The sequence below is a fragment of the Sphaeramia orbicularis genome, chromosome 16 (genome assembly GCF_902148855.1).
Source record: "Sphaeramia orbicularis chromosome 16, fSphaOr1.1, whole genome shotgun sequence".
Lineage (NCBI taxonomy): Eukaryota > Metazoa > Chordata > Actinopteri > Kurtiformes > Apogonidae > Sphaeramia > Sphaeramia orbicularis.
The window spans coordinates 13,954,362-13,979,030 of NC_043972.1; the positions used below are offsets into that span (position 1 = coordinate 13,954,362).

General features: G+C 36.0%; 1 protein-coding gene across 6 annotated transcripts; it reads right to left on the reverse strand.

The window, feature by feature from the left end:
• Positions 1-86: 86 nt before the first annotated feature.
• LOC115435180 (myelin basic protein-like) lies at positions 87-24,664 on the reverse strand. 6 transcript variants are annotated; one of them, XM_030157427.1, is made up of 7 exons: positions 24,517-24,664; positions 11,018-11,119; positions 10,801-10,827; positions 10,481-10,510; positions 8,528-8,611; positions 5,905-5,923; positions 87-170 (listed from the first exon to the last, which is right to left on the reverse strand). In XM_030157427.1, exons 1-6 carry the CDS (start codon positions 24,634-24,636, stop codon positions 5,921-5,923), a joined length of 366 nt encoding a protein of 121 aa, XP_030013287.1. In that variant the 5' UTR covers positions 24,637-24,664; the 3' UTR covers positions 87-170; positions 5,905-5,920. The 6 variants fall into 6 exon arrangements, with proteins under 6 accessions (XP_030013287.1, XP_030013288.1, XP_030013290.1 ...); XM_030157428.1 differs by having other exon boundaries at positions 5,901-5,923; XM_030157430.1 differs by lacking the exon at positions 10,481-10,510 and having other exon boundaries at positions 8,528-8,602.
• Positions 24,665-24,669: the final 5 nt, after the last annotated feature.

Below are 24,669 nucleotides of genomic sequence, written 5' to 3' on the forward strand. Positions count from 1 at the left end.
GGGGCGGGTCGAAGATGTTCTCCTTTTGCTCCTCTTTGTCCCACTTTAGCCCCGTTGGTGTTGATCCGCCATCATGCTGTTGGAAGTGGGGGGGGGGGGGGTGATGGTGGTGGCGGCGGTGGGGGGGGGGGGGGACGTCAGCGTTTGGCGGGAGAAGCGCTCCTGCTTCCCTGAAACACAAAAACACAACTGATCAGACGAAGTAAACCTGGATTAAACACCTGTAGTTATGATGTTAAGGGACCCCCCCACACACACAACAACCCCCCCGAACCCCCCCAAATGAAATATGTGTCCATGCAGCAAGATAATTTGTCGAATTCTGATTAAATGTAGAAATAAACATGTCTACAGATGTTTGAACACTAAATAAAGGAACTCCTAAAACATGATAAATGAACTAATTCTTCTAAATTTAAGGTGTTTTTTTTTTTTTTTAATCTTGTTAACAACCAGATCATTTGCAGTGCAGTCACTCATTATTAGATGAAAATAATTAAATATTGTTGAAAACTTTGAGGATTGGGGGAAAAAAATAAATAAATATATATCATATATATAAAATCAACCTTCAATAATTAACAAAAAAAAAAAAAAAAAAAAAGTGAAATAAATATGAGGGTTGCACATAAAACAGTCTTATATAAGAAAAAAACCTTGGATAATCCACATCATACGAGGCTTCTCCTGATGGTTTTTCATTAAAATTATTATTATTTTAGATGAAATTCAATGTTTATATGAATTTATTGAATCTGCACAGTGATGAGTCTTCAGCTGTAAAAACTGGAATTCAGTCGTTCAGAATCAGACAAAATCTACAACAACAGAACGGAAAATAATCAAATATTGCCCAAAACAAGTAATATAAATGTAAAATATGTATATAAAAAAACAAACAAACAAAAAAAAAACAAACAAAACAAACAAACCCTGAACCTCCCCTCAAATGAAATATCTGTCCATGGAGCAAGATGATTTGTTGAATTCTGATTAAATGTAGAAATAAACATGTCTACAGATGTTTGAACACTAAATAAATGAACTCTTAAATCATGATAAATGATCTAACTCTTCTAAATTTAAGGTGTTTTTTTTTTTTAATCTTGTTAAGAACCAGATCATTTGCAGTGCAGTCACTCATTATTAGGTGAAAATAATTAAATATTGTTGAAAACTTTGAGGATTGGGGGAAAAAAGTCATATATATATATATAAAATAAACCTTCAATAATTAAAAAAAAAAAAGGAAAATGAAATAAATATGAGGGTTGCACATAAAACAGTCTTATATAAGAAAAAAACCTTGGATAATCCACATCATACGAGGCTTCTCCTGATGGTTTTTCATTAAAATTATTATTATTTTAGATGAAATATAATGTTTATATGAATTTATTGAATCTGCACAGTGATGAGTCTTCAGCTGTAAAAACTGTAATTCAGTCGTTCAGAATCAGACAAAATCTACAACAACAGAACGGAAAATAATCAAATATTGCCCAAAACAAGTAATATAAATGTAAAATATGTATATAAAAAAAACAAAAAAAAACAAAAAAAAAAAAAAAAAACAAACAAACCCTGAACCTCCCCTCAAATGAAATATCTGTCCATGGAGCAAGATAATTTGTTGAATTCTGATTAAATGTAGAAATAAACATGTCTACAGATGTTTGAACACTAAATAAATGAACTCTTAAATCATGATAAATGATCTAACTCTTCTAAATTTAAGGTGGTTTTTTTTAATTTTTTTTTTTTTATCTTGTTAAGAACCAGATCATTTGCAGTGCAGTCACTCATTATTAGGTGAAAATAATTAAATATTGTTGAAAACTTGGAGGATTGGGGGAAAAAAGTCATATATATAAATAAACCTTCAATAATTAACAAAAAAAAAAAGGAAAGTGAAATAAATGAGGGTTGCAGAAAAAACAGTCTTATATATGAAATAAAACTTGGATAATCCACATCATACGAGGCTTCTCCTGATGGTTTTTCAATAAAATTATTATTATTTTAGATGAAATTCAATGTTTATATGAATTTATTGAATCTGCACAGTGATGAGTCTTCAGCTGTAAAAACTGGAATTCAGTCGTTCAGAATCAGACAAAATCTACAACAACAGAACGGAAAATAATCAAATATTGCCCAAAACATGTAATATAAATGTAAAATATGTTTAACAAAAAAAACCCTGAACCCCCCCCTCAAATGAAATATGTGTCCATGCAGCAACATAATTTGCTGAATTCTGATTAAATGTAGAAATAAACATGTCTACAGATGTTTGAACACTAAATAAATGAACTCTTAAATCATGATAAATGATCTAACTCTTCTAAATTTAAGGTGTTTTTTTTTTTTTTTTTTTTTTTTTTAATCTTGTTAAGAACCAGATCATTTGCAGTGCAGTCACTCATTATTACGTGAAAATAATTAAATATTGTTGAAAACTATGACGATTGGAGGAAAAAAGTCATATATATGAAATAAACCTTCGATAATTCACAAAAAAACAACAACAAACAAACAAAAAAAAAAAACATGTGAAATGAATATGAGGGTTGGAGAAAAAACAGTCATATATGAAATAAACCTTGGATAATTCACATAATATGAGGCTTCTCCTGATGGTTTTCATTGACATTATTATTATTTTAGATGAAATTCTATGTCTATAGTAGTTTTTCGCATTTTAAATCCTTGTAAAATGGCCCAATTTACATCAAAACTAATAAAAGCTTAAATTCAGTTGTTCATTATTAGATGAAATCGACAACAACAGAACAGAAAATAATGAAATATTGTCCAAAACATGTAATATAAATGTAAAATATGTATAAAAAAAAAACCAAACATGTAAAGAAATCTTAGATAATCCACTCATATTATCCAATACACATTATTATTATTATTATTATTATTATTATTATTATTATTATTATTATTATTTTAGATGAAATTCAATGTCTGTATTTATTTTTTGCATCTGTTTTGTATCATTAAATCTTTGTAAAACGGTCTAATTTTCCTCCAAACTGATAGAAACTTGAATCCAGTCGTTCATCATTAGTTTAAATCTCAGGTTCTTGTTCCTTTGAGACCAAAAGAGCAGAAAATAATGAACTGTTATTCAAAACTACGTCTTCAAAAGGAAAAAAAAACAATATATAAATGAGATAAATGTTACATAATCCTCATTGTTCGAAGCCTTTTCATCAACTTTCTTCATATTTTAGATTAAATTCATTGTCAAACGTGAAACAAAAGCCTTTGGTTTGAATGTGAGTCTGAAAGTCAAAGCCACGTTAATTAAAAGTGATTGTTTTTCGGAGTCCACAGTCTGTGTTAATTATCTGTCAGTGAAACATCGGAGCCTCGCTCCCACGAGTCGGTAACTCTGCGAATAATTGATCCACTCGACACAAGGTAGAAGCCGGAGGGAAATCTGAGCCGCACATCGAAAACAAAAGGAGAACTCATCCAAACCTGACGGAGGAGAAGAAAAGCTTCTGCACAACACGGAGAGAGTCGCAGAAAAGACGAAAACTAACCAACGGAGTCGCAGAAAAGACGAAAACTAACCAATGGAGTCGCAGAAAAGACGAAAACTAACCAACGGAGTCGCAGAAAAGACAAAAACTAACCAACGGAGTCGCAGAAAAGACGAAAACTAACCAACAGAGTCGCAGAAAAGACGAAAACCAACCAACGGAGTCGCAGAAAAGGTAAAAACCAACCAACGGAGTCGCAGAAAAGACGAAAACTAACCAACAGAGGCGCAGAAAAGACGAAAACCAACCAACGGAGTCGCAGAAAAGATGAAAACCAGTGAACGGAAAGAATCACAGAAAAGATGAAAACCAACCAACGGAGTCGCAGAAAAGACGAAAACTAACCAACAGAGGCGCAGAAAAGACAAAAACCAGTGAACGGAAAGAATTGCAGAAAAGACGAATCCAACAAATGTAAAGAGTCGCAGAAAAGACCAATCCAACAGAGGATGAGGAAGTGAAAACATCGGTATGGCGGCATGTTAGCGCCATGTAAGAAAATAAAAACAGTCACTATGAGAATAAAGTAAAAAAATATCTAGATAAAACCCGTAATTTTATGAAAATAAAGTCAAATACAAAAAGAGTCATAATTTTACGACAATGAAGTCGTAAATATTATGAGAATAATGTCGTCATATTTCCAGAATAAAACCACAATATTAGGAGAATAACATCGTAATTTAAAAACAGGCAGAAAAAAATATCATGATTTACAGAATAAAGTCGTACCCACTCGTCATATAATGGAGAACTTGGAACATTTTGTGAGGTTCTACTTTTGCAAATAACTGAACTTACTTAAGGCTTACGATTTCTAAATTATGACTTTTTATCACACTATTGAGAATTTATTTTCAAAATATTATAATTTCAATCATAAAAGTATAACATTATTTTTGTTAAATTATGAGTAGTTTTTTTTTTAAACTCTGACTTTATTCTCATAATATTTTTTGGCTTTATTTGCAAAATATTATGACTTTATCTGTTATTCGTGTTCTTGTGTACGTTTTCAAGTGTTTTTATTTCTCCAATGTAGCCTAATATGCCGCCATAGTCAGAGACATTTGGAGCAAAATAAAGTCATTTCAGTTGAGTTTAACCCTTTAAAACCTAGAATTATTAGCCCTTTAATATAATCCAAATAAAAAATGTTGCCTCATCATTTTCTTTATAATATATTATTTGTATCACATTCGATACATTGGGCATTTTGGTGACTTTTTACTCACAACATTAACTTTAAAAACAAAAATACATTTTTACCACAAACGTTTTGAAAATATTCAACAATTCAACATTTCAGGTTTTTTTTTTTTTTTTTTTTTTTTTAAATGAAAGTTCTACAGTGTTTTGAATTCTCGTGAATGGCACCATAATTTCAATATTTCTTAAGTATTTTTCAATAATTTTTAATTTTCAAGTGAATAACAACATAAATGTTCTTCTTTATGTAACTTTTTAAAAATTAGACTTTCCTTCATAATATGTGTTGAATGATTTTACGTTAGCATCCTTATTAACAAAAAAAAAAAAAAGGGGGGGGGGGGGGGGGGGGGGGATAATACTCCACCAGGGGGCAGAAAACACATATCAGGTCAAATGCAACAGGTTTAGAAGGAAAGTATTGATCATGTTAATTAGATAAAGGACTGAGAACCTGTTGTATCAAATATGATACAAATGGTTTTAAAGGGTTAAAACTGAAGAAACTTTACAGTTGTATGGGTGTTATATTTGAACCCTTTAAAATCTGACCCACAGTTCATTTATTTAAACACTTTTTGGTTTGAGGCCGACTCCATAACTAACACTTGTTTTCTTGTTTTTTGCTCATAAATGTTGTTTTTTATTAACCATTTATTGTCAAACGTTTGCGTTATTTGTGTTTTAATTGTGTCATCTTGTAATTTTTTCCTGCTTAAATGAACGTCAAATAAAAAAAATACATGAAAAATATTCTGACTTTGGTTTGTTACATACATTTTTGGAACTCCATTAAAAATAGGCTCATGTATTGTTTTGTTTTGTTTTTTTTTTGTCTAAACAGGAATAAAAACACCCATGAAAATAATCTTGACTAATATTCTTCTAATTCATGCATGAAAGGGTTAATGATGATGATAATGTGTGGAATAATGTTATGGACGTGCAGAAGCCGTTGGTGAAGCAGGAGCCCCTCCCCCTCGGGACCCCCCCCACCCCCCCATCAGCATCAGTCTCTGATTATTGTGCTGCTGCTGCAGGTAATGACATTAGCGCGTCTTCAGAGCATCCATACTGAACATGTGGAGTCAATGAAAGTCAAGTACGTGTTCCTGGTGGATCTGTTACTCACACGGATCAGCTGATCATCACTGAGACACAAGAAACAAGGAGAGGCAAGAACAGCGTTAGGACACGCCTCCACTGGTCTGGAGGAAACACACCCAGCCCGTTTACATGTTTACACCAGAAGAAGACCAATCAGATGGGAGGCGTTTACATGAACATAGAAATACTATGACTGGGAGTAATCTGATACTTGTCATAATCAGATGTGAGGTGTTTACATGAACATATAAATACAATAACTGGGAGTAATCTGATACTTGCCATAATCAGATGTGATGTGTTAACTGGGAGTAATCTGATACTTGCCATAATCAGATGTGATGCGTTAACTGGGAGTAATCTGATACTTGCCATAATCATATGTGATGCATTTACATGAACATATAAATATGGTAACTGGGAATAATCTGATACTTGCCATAATCAGATGTGACACGTTAACTGTGAGTAATCTGATACTTGCCATAATCATATGTGACGAATTTACATGAACATAGAAATACAGTAACTGTGAGTAATCTGATACTTGCCATAATCAGATATGATTATGGCATATGATTATGACTTCAGAAACACAATAATAAAAAAAACCCTGGTTTACATGTTTCAGTCCATTATTGAATTTCTTTCAGAGATCGTACGTATGTTATTTTATTTATTTGTTTATTTAATATGGATCGTGTATATTTATGAACACTGTTGTATAAAAAATACACCCATGTAAATATGATAGAATTAGTAAAAATAACTCCTTTTCATCTGCAGGTGACAGAAACAAGACATAAAACACGCAACATTGATACAGCACTCATTCACTATACATAAAAAAATAAATAAAAAATACACATAATGATGACATAAACATCATCAAAACAAACAAACAAACAGACATAGGATGATCACAGGGGCATTAGGCTATTCATTTACGTCTTTACTTCCATTATGATACAAGACGTACACTTCCTGTCATTTTCAAAAACATCTGGTCTGGTCTTGTTACCATGGCAACGCCTGTGGTGTCAGCGTTAACTGTCCTCGTGTGGGAGGAGCTAATAAGACTACAAAATAGGTCACATGAAATAAGATGAGATCGAGCCTCGTGCATTATATTTATATTTGTGTGTAGATATTGTTTATATTTATATTTGTGTGTAGATATTGTTTATATTTATATTTGTGTATAGATATTGTTTATATTTATATTTGTGTGTAGATATTGTTTATATTTATATTTGTGTATAGATATTGTTTATATTTATATTTGTGTGTAGATATTGTTTATATTTATATTTGTGTGTAGATATTGTTTATATTTATATTTGTGTATAGATATTGTTTATATTTGTGTGTAGATATTGTTTATATTTATATTTGTGTATAGATATTGTTTATATTTATATTTGTGTGTAGATATTGTTTATATTATATTTGTGTATAGATATTGTTTATATTTATATTTGTGTGTAGATATTGTTTATATTTATATTTGTGTATAGATATTGTTTATATTTATATTTGTGTGTAGATATTGTTTATATTTATATTTGTGTGTAGATATTGTTTATATTTATATTTGTGTATAGATATTGTTTATATTTGTGTGTAGATATTGTTTATATTTATATTTGTGTATAGATATTGTTTATATTTATATTTGTGTGTAGATATTGTTTATATTTATATTTGTGTATAGATATTGTTTATATTTATATTTGTGTGTAGATATTGTTTATATTTATATTTGTGTATAGATATTGTTTATATTTATATTTGTGTGTAGATATTTTTACCTCGGCCAAGGAGGTTATGTTTTTGTCAGGGTTTGTTTGTTGGTTGGTTGGTTGGTTAGCAAGATAACTGAAAAATTTCTGGACGGATTTTGATGAAATTTTCAGAAAATGTTGATACTGGCACAAGTAACAAATGATTAAATTTTGGTGGTGATCAGGGGGGTGGGGGGGTCTGCTCTATATTCTGTGTAGGCTAACAGTGTGTGCAAAACAGATGAATTTTGAAACTATTTTGTACTAAAGGTCTGCGCTAACATTGTCCATGACACATTTGATGGTATCTGTATTTGTGCCTGTATGTATTTTATGTGTTTTTGTGTAACATCAATATAATCTGGAATATTTACTTTTTTTTTCTTTCTTTTTTTTTTTTTTTTTACATTTTTACATGTAAATGTTTCATAAATGTTCATTATATTCATTATTCCTTCCTTTCTTAAATAAATAAATAAACATGTTGCTGCTATCCTTCATTTCATTGTTTGTTTACTTTTTCCTTAGACTCACAGTGTCGCTGCATAATTTTTGTTTCTATGTTGTTGTTTTGTCTTGTTTTGTTTTTTTGTACACATGCGCAGATGTAAAAAAAACAAAACAAAACAAAACTACATAAATCAGATGAACCTGTATACATGTGAGAAGACATCGGAGTATTGGGGAGAAATCTAGGTGTGTTAATCTGATTTCTTTTAATCAGATTACTGCTGTTATCAGATAAAGTCGATCAGTTTATCCTGTTTACATGATGAATAGTAACCTGAAAACTCCAGACATAATAATGGGAGTATTGGTGTGGATGTAAACGGGCTCATTCCTTTAAAACCAGGGGGTCGGTACCATTTTGAAGATCCTGGTCAGGGTTCCTTTTCCGTCCCCTGCTCCGGCCTTCTTGGCTTTAGCTGACTGTGACTTCTGGTCACCCTGAGGAGAAAAAAAAGACAGAAGAAGAAGATGAAGATAAACCTGACCCTCCAAAAACAAAGAACAGCAGAGTCCAGAATAAAAAACACTAAACAGAAGAAGAAGAAGGAGGAAGAAGAAAAGAAGATAACAGGAGAAGAAAGAAGAAGAAGGAAGTAGAAGAGCTTCATCTGTGGGTGAAAACAGTTTAACCCTTAAAGACCCAAACGTCCTCCTTTAACCTAAACCATCTGCTGATCTGAACTGTTTAATGCCTGTAGATCCACTGAAACTATCATTCCATGGAAATAATTGGTGTCAAATACAGTTTTACCTCAATCATTCATAAGATAAAATTTACAAAAAAATTGTAAAATGAGAATAAAATGAGCAAAATACTTGAGAAACAAGGAAAAAAATGAACCAAAAAAGCTTGAAATATGGTATGACAGTGAACAAATATTATGTAAGTGAGAACAAAAATGGGCAAAGTAGTTGGAAAAAACTAGGGGAAAAAATGTAGTGGGGAAAAAAAAACAGGAAAAAAATGTAGTGGGGAAAAAAACAGGAAAAAATTAAGTGGGGGAAAAAAAACAGGGAAAAATTAAGTGGGGGAAAAAAACAGGGAAAAATTTAGTGGAAAAAAACAGAAAAAATGTAATGGGGGAAAAAAAACAGGAAAAAAATTTAGTGGAAAAAAAATTGTGGGGAAAAAAGCCCTGGAAAAAAATGTAGTGGGGAAAAAACAGGAAAAAAATCTAGTGGGGAAAAAAAACAAGACAAAAATTTAGTGGGAAAAAAAAAAAAAAAAAAACATGAAAAAGACTGTCGGTTTTAAACAGTCCTAAATACCTGACATATACATTTGGGATTATTCAGAACTGTCTTCTTCCCTGGAGCCACTGTGTTTTATTGCTTCACAGGTTTTCCCTGGATCATCACAGGTTTTCCCTGGATCATCACAGGTTTTCCCTGGATCATCACAGGTTTTCCCTGGATCATCACAGGCTCCCCAGGTACTCTAAGTGCAAGGAAATGTATGTGCAAATTGGCAACGGGAAAAATAAAAACCCAAAAAGACTTAGTGGGGAAAAACCTAGGAAAACAATTTAGTGGGACAAAAAAACAGGAAAAAAATTTTGTGTGGAAAAAAAAAAAAAACTAGGGAAAAAATGTTTCTTCAGTTTTCTCAGTTTTGACATAATTTACTCTGAGATTTAATGAACATCTACATGATCAATGAATTAAATATAAGAAAAAACAGGATTTAAACTGAGGATAATACGATAATAATTGATGTTAAATCACTTTTAAAAGGTTAAATCAGACATAAACGTGTCTGTGGGTCTTTCTGGGTTAAATGTTTCTGTATGAACCAATAAGAACTGGAGTTGAAACTGATGAAGATGTGGATGATGAAGGTTCATGAATGAAAGACAGAGGGTTTCAGTTTCACATCAAACCAGAACCAGAACCAGGACCAGGACCAGGACCAGAACCAGAACCAGAACCAGGACCAGATCCAGATCCAGAACCAGGACCAGAACCAGAACCAGGCCCAGACCCAGACCCAGACCCAGACCCAGAACCAGACCTAGACCCAGACCCAGAACCAGAACCAGAACCAGAACCAGAACCAGAACCAGAACCAGACCCAGACCCAGACCCCATGCACCCGGTGATAAAACCAGGATAAGACACGATGGGACAGAATAATGTCTGCGTTAGGACGAATATTCGACACCATGAGGATGAAACTACGAAACCTCAAAATGACAATGAACGAGTTGAAGATGGACGATGAGGACGGGAGGATGAGAGGACAGATTACAGACGGAGGCGGTGATGGCGGCGGGGGCGTGGCCTCGTCCACGCCGCGATTGGACGTACCAGGCCTATCTTGGCTGCTAGTCCTCTCCACTGGACGCACAGACAAACAAAGGACGAGGACAAGAAGGGACAGACAGACGACAAACAGAGAGGTGTGTCTTACTCAGAGTAAAGGAGGAGGGGCCCGTCCGGGGGTGGGAGGAGTCACGGGGAGGAGTCGAGAGGTCAAAGGGCAGAGGAGACAGACAGACGGACAGGAGGAAGGACAAACTCACAATGAGAAAAAGATCAGGTTTAGTCGCATCAACACATTCAACAAACACAGGTTTAAACAGCATTGAATTCAACGGCTCTGATTGGACGGTTTGAACCAGACTCACCCTGGACTTGGGCGGGGCCGGGCTCACCTGGGGGCGGGGTTAGTGACAGGAAGGAGGAAGATTGACAAGAGGAGAGACAAGATCAGCAGCAGAAAAAAGAACAAGAAGAAGAAGAATGAGGATGAGAATCTGTAGGAAACCACAGGGGGAGGAGCCAATATTAACCACAGTGGGAGGAGCCAATATTAACCACAGGGGCGGAGCCAAAGTTACTCACGATCGTACGGAAGAAATGGACGACAGCGTTCTCAGCTCCACGCTTCCGAGGAGAAGTAGAGGCTTTCTGAGGAGCTGGAGAGAGAGCACCTCGGAAAGATCCCTACGAAGGAAAGGAAAGGAAAGAAGGAAGGAAGGAAGGAAAGGAAAGGAAAAGAAAGGAAAGGAAGGTTAAGGAAGGAAGGAAAGGAAAGGAAAAGAAGGAAAGGAAGGAAGAAAGGAAAGGAAAGGAAAAGAAAGGAAAGGAAAAGAAGGAAGGAAGGAAAAGAAGGAAGGAAGGAAGGAAGGGAAAAAAGGAAAGGAAAGAAGGAAGGAATGAAGTGAGGAAGGAAGGAAGGAAGGAAGGAAAGGAAAAAAGAAAAGAATAGAAAAGAAAATTAGAGGACGGAAAGGAAAGGAAAGGAAAGAGACAGTTATTTGTCCTCAGACTGTCGCTGCTTTAATCCAGTTCGTTAACAGTTGTAGCATAAACTGTTAGAGCGAACGTTTAATTAGTTTGTGTTTTTGTTTTTTTTGTTAGATTTAATGTAATAAAAGTGAAGGAACTCATCAATGACTGAAAAAGTATTGATCAGATCCATCCTGTTCACTTACCTGATCAACACCAAACACACACGTTTATTTACTAAAATATCAGTAACGATTTCACCTCAGATGAAGAGTTTAATGGGGCGGGGGGGGGGGGGGGGCAGAGTGTGACGGTTCTGTCCCTGTTCAGACACTTTTTCAAACAAACTGTCTGAATGTGTTCCCTCACAGCAGAGGTTCAGAGGTTCAGATGTTCACAGATGTAGATGAAGCTCTTCATTCGACCCTTTGGTCCATCTGAGCTAAACTGTCCCATATTTATATAAATGTGTTCCAAACACAAGTGTGTAATGTGTGTTTGTCCATTCAGTCCCAAATGTGCTGCTGAGTTTCTTTCTTCTGGTAGACGTCAGTGTCAGTCCTTCCACAAACAGGAACAGAAATCTGTTGTTTTGAATCTAGAATGCAGGTTCCCCCTTTGTCTCCTACTGAAATCTAAACTGATGTGGTTTCCTGGTGTGTCCACACACACACACACACACACACACACACACACACACACACACACACACACACATACACACACACACACACACACACACACACACACACACACACATACATACACACACACACACACACACACACACACACACATACACACACACACACACACACACACACATACACACACACACACACACACATACACACACACACACACACACACACACACACATACACACACACACACACACACACACACACACACACACACACACATACATACACACACACACACACACACACACACACACACGCGTTTGGGTTCAACTCTTCTTCTTCTCTTGTTCTAACATCTGTTTTTGTTTACGTTACTCTGGTTGTGCAAAAAGATCTTTCCTTTTTTGTTCTTTGTATTATATATAATTTTCTTTGTCTTATTTCCTAGAAGTTTGGTTGTCTGTATGTACGAGTTTATTATCAATATTATTATTTATTTACTTATTTACTTTATTTCTATTATACTTTTTTTGCATGTGTGTGCTTCATGGACACGTCCACAATCATTTCTACACGTAGATAAATGTGAGTGTGTGTAAGTAAATATAAATATGTTTGTTTGTTTATATAATCTTTATTATTAAGGGCTAAGCTCACGGGGGGAGCCCCCCCCCACTGTGTGAGTGAGGGAGAAGGCCTCTGCCCGAAGGGTAAACACTGTTTATTATTATTATTATACTGAGACACAATAAACTGGAATGTGAACCCCTGAACATGCTGAAAAACTCACCAAATTTGAAGGAAGGAAGAAAGGATGGAAGGAAGCAAAGAGGGAAGGAAGGAAGGAAGGAAGAAAGGATGGAAGGAAGGAAAGAGGGAAGGAAGGAACCGAGGTGAAAGTACAGACCAGATACAAAGGCAGGAGGGAAGGAAGGAAAGAAAGAGGGAAGGAAGAAAGGAAGAATGAAAGGAAGGAAGGAAGGAAGGAAAGAGGATAGGAAGGAAGGAAGGAAAGAGTTTTTTTTAATTTTACTTAATTCCATTTGTTGCTTATTTTTTCCACATTATTTATTATTTTGTCGGTTCTTTTATTCACTTTTGCTCATTTCATCCACTGTCACTGATCCAACTCCATGGGTTTTACTGGTGAATCAATGTTGGAGAAGATGACGGTGTTTCCACTATGGAGCCTCTGAATGTCCAAATATGGTCATATCTGGTGACCGTGAAAAGATGAAGAACTGTATTTTACACCAATTATTGACATGGAATGATAGTTTTAGTGGATCATCAGGAATTAAACAGTTTAGATCAGTGGATGGTTTAGGTTAAAGGAGGACGTTTGGGTCTGTAAGGGTTAAAGAATCTGAACTCATCCTCTTCATCCTCTTCCTCCTCCTCCTCCTCTTCCTCCTCCTCCTCTTCCTCACAGTTGGACTTCCTGTTGTTCCTTCAGGCTCTGAATCCTATTTCATGCTAATATATGGATGGAAATGTGAAGCTGAGCTCATTCTGCTGTTGATATATCATGATTCTGATTTCCATTGGTGGTGATTTTTTATTTTTCTTCTGTTTTTCTTCATTCTGGTTTCAGGGGCTGAAGTTGAAGGTGTTGCAAAAAGGTGAAATTTTCATATTTCTTGAGGAAAAACTGCCGCCTGTCACCGACGACGGAGACGCATGAATAAACATGAGGTTATTGAATAAACCATGAATCAAAATATGAAAAACACACATTTTCAACTGGGATTTGACAGAGAAACGAACTCTGAGAGGAAACTTTGGAGCCAAAATGTGAAAATGTTTGGGTTTTACTAGACTTTTTTTTTATATATATATTTAATGTGTGTTTACTTCAGAATAAAACACTTCAGTAAACTTTTACAACTGTTTAACCGACTGTAGAACTTTAGAGTCTAGATGTGAAAGTTATGAGTCTGAACCTGGTTTTATGTCAGAATTATGTTATTATAAAGACAATTTAATGAAAAATTAACTGTGAAAACACAGGTTCTAATGGGAGAAAAAGAAGGTTCTAACGGGACAAAAGGAGGGTTCTAACGGGACAAAAGGAAGGTTCTCATGGGACAAAAGGAAGTTTCTAACGGGACAAAAGGAGGGTTCTAACGGGACAAAAGGAAGGTTCTCATGGGACAAAAGGAAGGTTCTAACGGGACAAAAGGAGGGTTCTAACGGGACAAAAGGAAGGTTCTAACGGGACAAAAGGAAGGTTCTCATGGGACAAAAGGAAGTTTCTAACGGGACAAAAGGAGGGTTCTAACGGGACAAAAGGAAGGTTCTCATGGGACAAAAGGAAGGTTCTAACGGGACAAAAGGAGGGTTGTAACGGGACAAAAGGAAGGTTCTCATGGGACAAAAGGAAGTTTCTAACGGGACAAAAGGAGGGTTCTAACGGGACAAAAGGAGGGTTCTAATGGGACAAAAGGAAGGTTCTAACGGGACAAAAGGAGGGTTCTAACGGGACAAAAGGAGGGTTCTAACGGGACAAAAGGAGGGTTCTAATGGGACAAAAGGAAGGTTCTAACGGGACAAAAGGAAGGTTCTAACGGGACAAAAGGAAGGTTCTCATGGGACAAAAGGAAGTTTCTAACGGGACAAAAGGAAGGTTCTAACGGGACAAAAGGAGGGTTCTAATGGGACAAAAGGAAGGTTCTAACGGGACAAAAGGAAGGTTCTAACGGGACAAAAGGAAGGTTCTAACGGGACAAAAGGAGGGTTCAAAGGGGACAAAAGGAAGGTTCTAACGGGACAAAAGGAAGGTTCTAACGGGACAAAAGGAGGGTTCTAACGGGACAAAAGGAGGGTTCTAACGGGACAAAAGGAGGGTTCTAATGGGACAAAAGGAAGGTTCTAACGGGACAAAAGGAGGGTTCAAAGGGGACAAAAGGAAGGTTCTAACGGGACAAAAGGAAGGTTCTAACGGGACAAAAGGAGGGTTCAAAGGGGACAAAAGGAAGGTTCTAACGGGACAAAAGGAAGGTTCTAACGGGACAAAAGGAGGGTTCTAACGGGACAAAAGGAAGGTTCTAACGGGACAAAAGGAGGGTTCTAACGGGACAAAAGGAGGGTTCTAATGGGACAAAAGGAAGGTTCTAACGGGACAAAAGGAAGGTTCTAACGGGACAAAAGGAGGGTTCTAATGGGAAAATGGGATTTAACCCAATAATGAGTTGAATTGTTTTATTTTTTTTATTTTTGCCGAGGCTTTTTTTTTTTTTTTACAGTGTTGGATGTGGCTTTGGCTCCATTTGCTTGAACTGAGCTGCAGATACTTTTTGTCCATGAACAGATCCAGGCCTTAGGAATATTTTGCCCATTTATTCGCACATACTTGCTCAGTGGATTCCACGGCTTCACTGTCAGAATCCAAATGACTGAAACCATCACGTATTTCAGTCCAAACTGTTCAAGCTGAGCCGTTCTCTTCCATGTTTCTGGGCTGTGTTTGTTTTCTTGCATGAATAAAATCCACTTGTGATGAATCCTGACATTTCCATTTGCTCAGATAAAGGCGCTGGGTTCATCCATCCGTTACAAAATTCCACTGCAGAAATAAACAACCGCTCTGTTTTCAATTAAACCTGGTCTGATTCGTTTCTGAACTGAGGCGTTCGTTCACCTGTCAACTCTGTGATACAGTTTATTTAAACTCTGTGGTTTTCATCGGCTAAAATAAAACAAATAAAGGGCACGAACGTATCTGAGGTTTTAGAAAAAGCAGTTAAAGCAGGGGTGTCAAACATACGGTCCATGGACCAAAAATGACCCTAGACCAAAGGGTCCAGGGCTGTAAGAAAATATCAATTCTGCAATATATCGCGATATTTCAGTTTACAATACTGTATTGATATTAAAAAGTACTGTATGGGTATTTTTTAGATATTTATTCAAATGCAGATATTGTGGAGGTTCATTTTTGTTTTTCTTTTTTGTTTAAGTTTTATTTATTCTTATTTAACACTGTTTTATTAAATAATGTTAGTTCCTTTGTTAGCATTGAACTAAAATAACATATAACAGGATCTAATGTTACATCACAAAATGTTCCTGTGTTCAAACTGAAATTCCGTTTTACAGACATTATAGTTTAAGATCCTGTTCAAATGTTCATATTCTATAAGTTCAGAACTAACATCTTCTGTATTTTTATATATTTATTTATACTTTTCTTGTATTTTACTCTGTTATTTTGGTTTTTATTTATTTTTTCTGTACAGCACTTTGGTCCAGTGTGGTTGATTTAAAGTGGTTTACAAATGAAGGTGGATTAATGACAGCCTTGTAGTGTCACTGGAAGGGCTTCTGGTGCACAAACTCCTCCCCCTGGTGGATTATCTGTGTATTGCATGTATCTAATTGTACACATCAGGTTTCACAAGACAAAAAATGTCACACTGATCACATAGATCAGGTCTCTCAAACTCATTTTCTTTCAGGTTCCACATTCAGCCTGATTTGATCTGCAGTGGGTCGAACCAGTAAAATAATAACAGAATAACCTGTAAATAATGAAAACTGCATATTTATGTCTTTGTTTTAGTGCAAAAAAACCTCATTAAATTATGAAAATACTTACTTTTATGATCTATCCAAACAAAAAAGATATGAATAACCTGAAAAAACTGAAATTTCTTAAGATAAATCAGTGCAATTTTAACAATATTCTGCCTCAGTTTATCATTTCTGCATGTGCATTATGGATCAGATCTACAAAGACACTAAACACTGAGGAACAGGAAAAAAATAGTTCAAATTGTGCTGAATTTTCTTTAAACATTGCAGGTTGTTCATGTTTGTTCAGGTTATTCACATTTTATTGTTAAAGGATAGTTGGTAAATGTAAATATTTCCATAATTTATTTTTTTGCTCTAAAAAAAGAAAAAAAATTGTCATTATTTACAGACATAATGTAATATTTTTTTCACATCAAATGACAAGAAAATATGGAGTTATTCTTTTTTGTGGGTTATTTTACTGTTGATCATACTGGTCTGTATGTGGAACCTGAACAAAAATGAATCTGTGGAATTTTTGCACTTAGCAAATTCTTCCAATGGGCTAGATTGGAACCTTTGGCGGGCCACATTTGGGCCCCGAGCCGCATGTTTGACACCCCTGATGTAGAGGGCTTCAAGACTCATGTATCAAACATGATACGTTAGGTATTAAAGGGTTACAACATAGAGAAAAGTCTGTAGTTGACCTCATTTCTCTGTTGTTCTGTTCTTATTGTACTTGTTCGGTCCATTGAAGACCATCCTGAGCTGAATGAACCTGAACTGAACTGGGTTAAAGGAACAGTCCACATTTAGAACAGGAGCAGAACAAAACAAAAGGAACACAAAGTGAAACAGAGCGTTCAGGGTTTTGTTAAAGAGATTTAATCGAGCATAATAATCCAAAAAGCATCCAACAGGATCGAGTTAGGAACAGGTGACAACATACAAAGCATCCACTGCACATGGAAAGGCCTTAGCGTTAGCCGTCGGCGCCCATTCGCTGCCACTTCGTGAACCTGAGGCGAACGGACAGATGCGAGGGTGAGGGCGGGGTCGACCCCACCCACCCCCTCAAAAAACGCATCCAAGACACTGGGGTTAAAGTTTAGCATCACGTCAGATTTGGTTTAAAGTCTGATCCACGTGGACGGATCAGCGCTACAGAGGGTTAAACCGAGACGCACACGAGCAGTTCAAAGGCGCTCCTGTCTTCGCACGTCTTTGTTCTGCTTCAAAAACTCATGCTCATGCAAACTTCATTTCCCTCCAATTATCCCATCTAAAGCCTGTAATTTGGAATCCCATCAGCATTCACATGCAGATGATGCTGCAGCTGCTTCATATCCTGAGACTGGAAGTTTGGCGTGTTTTGGCATCGTCTCTGATCGCAGAACAGCTTTTCCACCACAGAGTCGAAAAAGACGGAAGTTAATTAGACAAAAAAAAAAAACATAACGAGCACAAAGGATCTGGTTCTGAAAGGCTCCACATATTAAAACAACAGAATCACTCAAATAAGCATGCGTTTACAAGATCCAACAGATGACAGTGAAGCAGTCGGTCCCACCAGAGCGGTAGAGAAAACAGAGTTGCGACACTTCCACAGACTCACTGTAAAAAATGGCGGACGAAATATAGACCTCCTTCTGGGGCCAATAGTTCCAAACATTGAAATGCGAAAGATACATTCCCTCCATATGAGCGGTCATGTATTCCATCAGGACCTCTTTTGTACATGTGGGTCACTTCAGGGTCACATTCTGTTCAGACTCAAAACTGATAGAAGTCGCATTTAATGTGGAATATGGACGAACACACAAAAAAATTGGATTTCACCAAAAAATCAGAATCTTTGTGTGAATTAGTGTAATTTACTGTGGTACAAATATGGGTCCAGTTTGACAGTTATTTTATTCTATTTGTCATTTATTATCGGTCCATAATGGTTTCATGTGATGCCTGTAAATAGTTTTATTTGCCCTGTGCTCCTTTTGTAAACCTACGACTAAATTTAAGACTTTTCATTGTACTAAAGTCAGTCCTTTCAGTGGTAAAACCCACGACTCCAAAGCACAACTGACACTAACAGACATACAGTAGTGACACAAAGGATGGAAATATCCTTGTGTTTGGTTTATTCATATATTTACTGCTTTAATTCACTCGCTGCTATCTGTCCCATAGATGAACAGGACAGTGCAACGTTTGTTTGGAACTATTGAAGATTACATCAACCACCTGATCACCATAGCGGCCACATCAAAGCGTGTCGCAACTCTCTCTCTTTCTATGGCTCTGGTTTTCCCACTAATACTGTAGTCTTTTGCATTCAGATCAGAGGTGTCAAACTCACTTCAGTTCAGGTTCCACATTCAGCCCAGTCTGATCAAAAGTGGGTCAGAAAAAGGAAAAAAGCTCCAAATGTTTCTCTTTGTTTTCTTGCAAAAACAGTAAAAGTTCATTTTTCACAATATTTTTTATCATTTCCATGTATGTACATTAAAACTTACACAAAACATGTAAGAACAGGCAGAATATGGGTCCAATTACACTGATTTTCTTAAGATATTTCAGGTTGTTTGTGTTGTTTTTTTTTGTGGAAGGACAGTTTGTAACGTAAACTTTTTCATCACATAGTTTGACAAAAAAAACAAAACAAAACAGTGCGTTGTCATTGTTTATAGGTTCTAATGCTTTTATTTTTCATGTCCAGTTCATTTGAGATCATACTGTTGTGAATGTGGAACCTGAACTAAAATCACTCTTAATGTCTTTAGTGTTGTTTTTACACTGGGGCCCCATCGGACCCTTAAAGGGGCTGGTTTTGGCCCGCGAACTGCATGTTTGACACCCCTGGTTCACACTATGAGCAGTTAAAGGACAGATCTGTGCAGACGTTAGCGCAGGGTTGGTTTGTTGGTTTGTTTGGAACTATTGAAAATTACATCAACCACCGGATCACTGTACACATCAAAGCGTGTCGCAACTCTCTCTCTCTAAGGCTCTGGTTTTCCCACTAATACCGCAGTCTTTTGCATTTAGATCAGAGGTGTCAAACTCATTTCAATTCAGGTTCTACATTCAGCCCAATCTGATCGAAAGTGGGTCAGAAAAAGGAAAAAAAGCTCCAAATGTTTCTCTTTGTTTTTTTTGCAAAAACAGTAAAAGTTAATTTTTCACAATATTTTTATCATTTCCATGTATGTACATTAAAACTTACACAAAACATGTAAGAACAGGCAGAATATGGGTCCAATTACACTGATTTTCTTAAGATATTTCAGGTTGTTTGTGTTGTTTTTTTTTTGTGGAAGGACAGTTTGTAACATAAACTTTTTCATATTATTTAACTTTTTTTCTTTTCACCAAAAAAACATAAATTCTGTGCGTTGTCATCGTTTATAGGTTCTACTGCTTTTATTTGACACTTCCAGTCCATTTGAGATCATATTGTTGTGAATGTGGAACCTGAACTAAAATCACTCTTAATGTCTTTAGTGTTGTTTTTACACTGGGGCCCCATCGGACCCTTAAAAGGGTCGGTTTTGGCCCGCGGACCACATGTTTGACACCCCTGGTTCAGACCATGAGCAGTTAAAGGACAGATCTGTGCAGACGTTAGCTCAGAGTTGGTTTGTTTGTTTGTTTGTTTATTTTGTAGAGGCAGCGTGGGCGGGGCTTGAACCTGTCATTTACTCGTCACTGGAAGGCAAACCCCTGGTGAAAACACAAATACACATCTGTACACTTCTGTTTTCAGTAAACAGCCTTAATACGAAGAGAAAAATACACGTTTGTGGCAAAAAAAAGAACAGAATCGGACAAATCCTGCAGCAGATCGAAGCGGTCTGAGCTGAACTCCATGGTTTGTTCTGCTGAGGTTTTTCCCTGAAGGACCAAAAGTGAAAAGTTTCATCAGAAAAACAGGACGGAGCCCAAAGCGGCGTCATCCTGGATCGAAAACAGAGTTTCATCGCAGTCGTACGTGTAAGGCCAAGGGAAAATGCATATTCTACTGCTGTTAATGGAAGCAGATTTAGATGATTTTATCTTCTCTCAACACTATTTATGATATAGATTTAACCCATAAAGACCCACTGATACTTTTATATCAGTTCACAAATGAATTTTTCCTTTATATTTAACCTTTACCAAGTGATTTATCATCATTTATTACAATATTATTTTGTATTTTCCTGTATTTAATTCACTGATCGTGCAGATGTTCATTAAAACTCAGATTAAAGTTGAGGGTTATTATATGAGAAACAGAGAAAACTGAAGAAAAAGTGACTTTTTAAGCAAAATATATCAATAAAAGAATGTAAAACCAAATGTCATTGATCCAACTCCATGGGTTTTACTGGTCACTCAATGTTTGTCAGTAGGTGTTTTTTTTTTTATCTCTTCAATTTTGTTCAGTTTGTTGCTTATTTTGTTGATGTTACTTATTATTTTGCCGATTTTATTACTATTTTTTGTCCATTTTATTAATTAATTTGGCAGTTTTTGTTAATTTTGTTGCTTATTTTCTTCTTTTTTTACTTTGTTGCCCCTCCCCCTGAAGGGGAGGTAAGGGGTGTTGTTTTTGGTTGGGTTTTTTTGTTTGTTTACACTTTAGCAGCAAAACTATTGGTTGAATTCATACCAAATTGGGTTTATAGATTACCAGTGACCCAGAATAGATGTGATTACATTTTGGAAAAAATAAGTCAAACTTTAAAAATTTCATAAAGGGGCGGGGTTTGCTGTGCCTGGCACCACTTGTTTTAGTCAATTTTGTTTGCTTATTTTTGCACATTATGTATTATTTTGTAGGTTTTTCTTCATTTTTGTTCATTTTCTCCACTGTCATTGATCCAACTCCATGGGTTTTACTGGTGAATCGATGTTTGTCTATAGGTGTTTGTTTCTTTTTTCTTTAATTTAGTTAATTTTTTTGCTTATTTTGTAGATGTTACTTATTATTTTGTTGATTTATTATTAAGTTTTATCCATTTTATTAATTACTCTGGCAGTTTTTGTTCATTTTGTTGCTTATTTTATTCTTTTCTTACTTTGTTGCCCCGCCCCTGAAGTAGTAGCCAATTTTTTTAGCTTATTTTTTGCACATTATTTATTATTTTGTAGGTTTTTATTAATTTTTGTTTATTTCCATCCACTGTCATTGATCCAACTCCATGGGTTTTACTGGGGAATCAACGTTGTAGAAGATGACGGTGCTTCCATGGTAACTACAGAGCCTCTGAACGTCCAAATATGGTCATATCTGATGACCATGAAAAGATGAAGAACTGTATTTGACACCAATTATTGACATGGATTGATAGGATTAGTGGATCAACAGGAATTAAACAGTTTAGATCAGTAGATGGTTTAGGTTAAAGGCGGACGTTTGGGTCTTTAAGGGTTAAATCGACGGTTGTGTTTTCGACAGAACTCTTAGAGGCTTTGGGTTTCAGCTGGATTAATATCTACTGGATGTAAATTCAACTCATCGCTGCTGCAGAAAAGCTACAGTTTTTAGTTTAGTTTAGTTTTTCATTCAAAGCTGGTGCGGGAATGTCCACAAACACCTTCCATCTCAGCGTCTGATCAGATAAATCTGGTTTAATGATCACAGCAGAGAGTGAGAGCAGTTAAAAAACTCATCATCTGTCGGTAAAATGAAACGATTTTACACTTTTACATAATTCAGCCTCTTGTTTATATTCACAAACAGCAGATCCTCCTAATATATGACCTCTAAATGTTAATGTTAATACACACGGTACATTATCTTTGATCATTTATAGCATAACATGGTGATTATGTGTGAGTATGACTTCTTCGTACTCTGTAGTCGAAGTACCTCTTATGTTTAACACGAGCCCGCGGCGACTAAAAGGACTCAACATAATTCAGAATGATTCCACCTTAATGACGCTGCCAGAAGTTTTCCCCATCACATCGTGTGCGGAAAGTACCTGAAACACAGCTGTTCAAAATGAAACCGACGGCAGCGGCTCGTGAACGGTGACGACTCTGGTCGCCACGACGACACAAATATTCATGGAACTGAGGAGAACGATGCTACGCATGTCAGAACCGTTCAAACCAAACACATACAGTAGAACCTTTACAGGAGGAGTTCAATACGTTCAATGGCACAAAAGCATTTGAATATTCAATACATAATCCAAACATCTAAATAGAATTAACCCGGCCCTGACCCCGAAAAACCACCCGAAAAACGTGTTTTTAACACAGACAAAGCTCAGTTTGAAAGATAATAATTATAAGAATATAATAAAAGAGAATAGAAAAGAAATCAACTGGTTTTATGAACTTATTTACTTTAAAGATGAGATGATGACACACATTTACAGGTGGTTTCATTAACACTTATCCAGTCAATCTGCTTTGTTCTGTTTTTCAGAAAATACAACAGATCAGAGTCATTCACTAAAGCAGATTAATTCACTGGATTATTCACCTGTTTAATTTCACTGTTGCACCTTTATTGTCTCTTCAACGACGGCGAATTAGGGCCACATACGAAAATAAAACCACTGTCACTATGAGAATAAAGTCGTAAAATATCGAGAAAAAACCTGGAATTTTACGAGAATAAAGTCGAATAAAAAAAGAGTTGTAATTTTACAAGAATAACGTCGTAATTTAAAAACAGATGGAAAAAATATCATAATTTACGTGAATAAAATCATACCCACTAGTTGTATGATGTAGAATGGGGAACATTTTGTGAGGTTCTACTTTCATTTGGGGTTTATGCACAAAGGACAAATACTGAGCTTATTAGCCCCGCCCACCATCAACACATTAGCATTAGTCAAAGGATTTTGAAGACAGTTCGCACACGTTTGGGTTTGTTTCGTCATAAGAACCAAACGGATTTGGAACAAATTGAATCTATTGCTGTAACCGGAAACTCTGTCATCAACAAGGCTTAAAGCTCACAATTTATAAAGTATGACTTTTTATCGCACTATTGAGGATTTATTTTCAAAATATTACGACTTTAATCCCATAAAAAATACATTATTTTCATTAAATTATGAGGTTTTTTTTTTAAACTATGATTTTATTCTCGAAATATTATGACTTTAAACTCATAAAAGTATGACACTATTTTAATTAAATTTTGAGTTTTTTTTTTTAAACTCCAACATTATTCTCACAATATTATGATTTTATTCTCATAAAAGTACGACATTATTTCCATTAAATTATGAGGGTTTTTTTTAAACTACAATTTTACTCTCAAAATATTATGACTTTAAACTCATAAAAGTACGACATTATTTTCATTAAATTATGAGCTTTTTTTTTTAAACTACGACATTATTCTCACAATATTCTGATTTTATTCTCATAGTCACAGGTGTTTTTGTTTTTCCGATGTGGCACCGTTGTAGTTGACAGTTCTATTCTATTTTATTCTATTTTTTGTGTATTTTTTCTGTTCATTTTGCATCGTGGGGTCTTAGAGTTTAATCATTTCATTTTTCTGTACACATGGAAAAACTGACAATAAAGGTGAGTTTGACTTTTTGAATTAATCTGGATGATTTTTTTCCACTAAATCAGAACCAGACGTCTCCTCCTCCTCCTCTTCCTCTTCTGCTCAAACTGCAGATTTCCGCTCGTATTTCAAGACAAAAACACTCGTTTGGCGGTGCACTCGTACTGTCAGGTTCTACTGTATCACAGACGCTTTTCCAGAATCAGCTGTTTGGTCTTAAACCTCATGACTCGACCCCACCCAAAGTCAGACCCGGGTTCACAAACGGACACAAAAAAACCACGACCAGTTCAACAAGTTAAAAGAATCAGAAGCAAATAAAGTGGTTCTGGAAGTGAATCAGCCACTGAGAAGGGGGTCGAGACCACTGACTGGGGGGCCCCTCGACTCGACCCCCCCGCTCCCCCCCCTCCAGTCCTCACCTTACTCTTCCTCTTTTTGTCGCCTCCAAAGAACTTTCCGATCTGGTCCAGGAGGCCGGGGTTCTTCTTCCTCCGGCCCAGCCCGAAGGCGGCCTGTGCGGAGCTGCTCGCAGACGCCATGGTGGAAGAAGGATCGGTCGAACGTAAACGACA

What these genes read in the sequence shown, in the direction of transcription:
- LOC115435180 (XM_030157426.1), bottom strand. Translation starts at nt 24,636, where the DNA reads ATGGCGTCTGCGAGCAGCTCCGCACAGGCCGCCTTCGGGCTGGGCCGG. An exon ending in ACAAAAAGAGGAAGAGTAAG is followed by an intron (nt 11,120 to 24,516) that starts GTGAGGACTGGA and finishes TTTCCTTCGTAG; the next exon opens with GGATCTTTCCGAGGTGCTCT. An exon ending in TGACCAGGATCTTCAAAATG is followed by an intron (nt 171 to 8,527) that starts GTACCGACCCCC and finishes TTTGTGTTTCAG; the next exon opens with GGAAGCAGGAGCGCTTCTCC.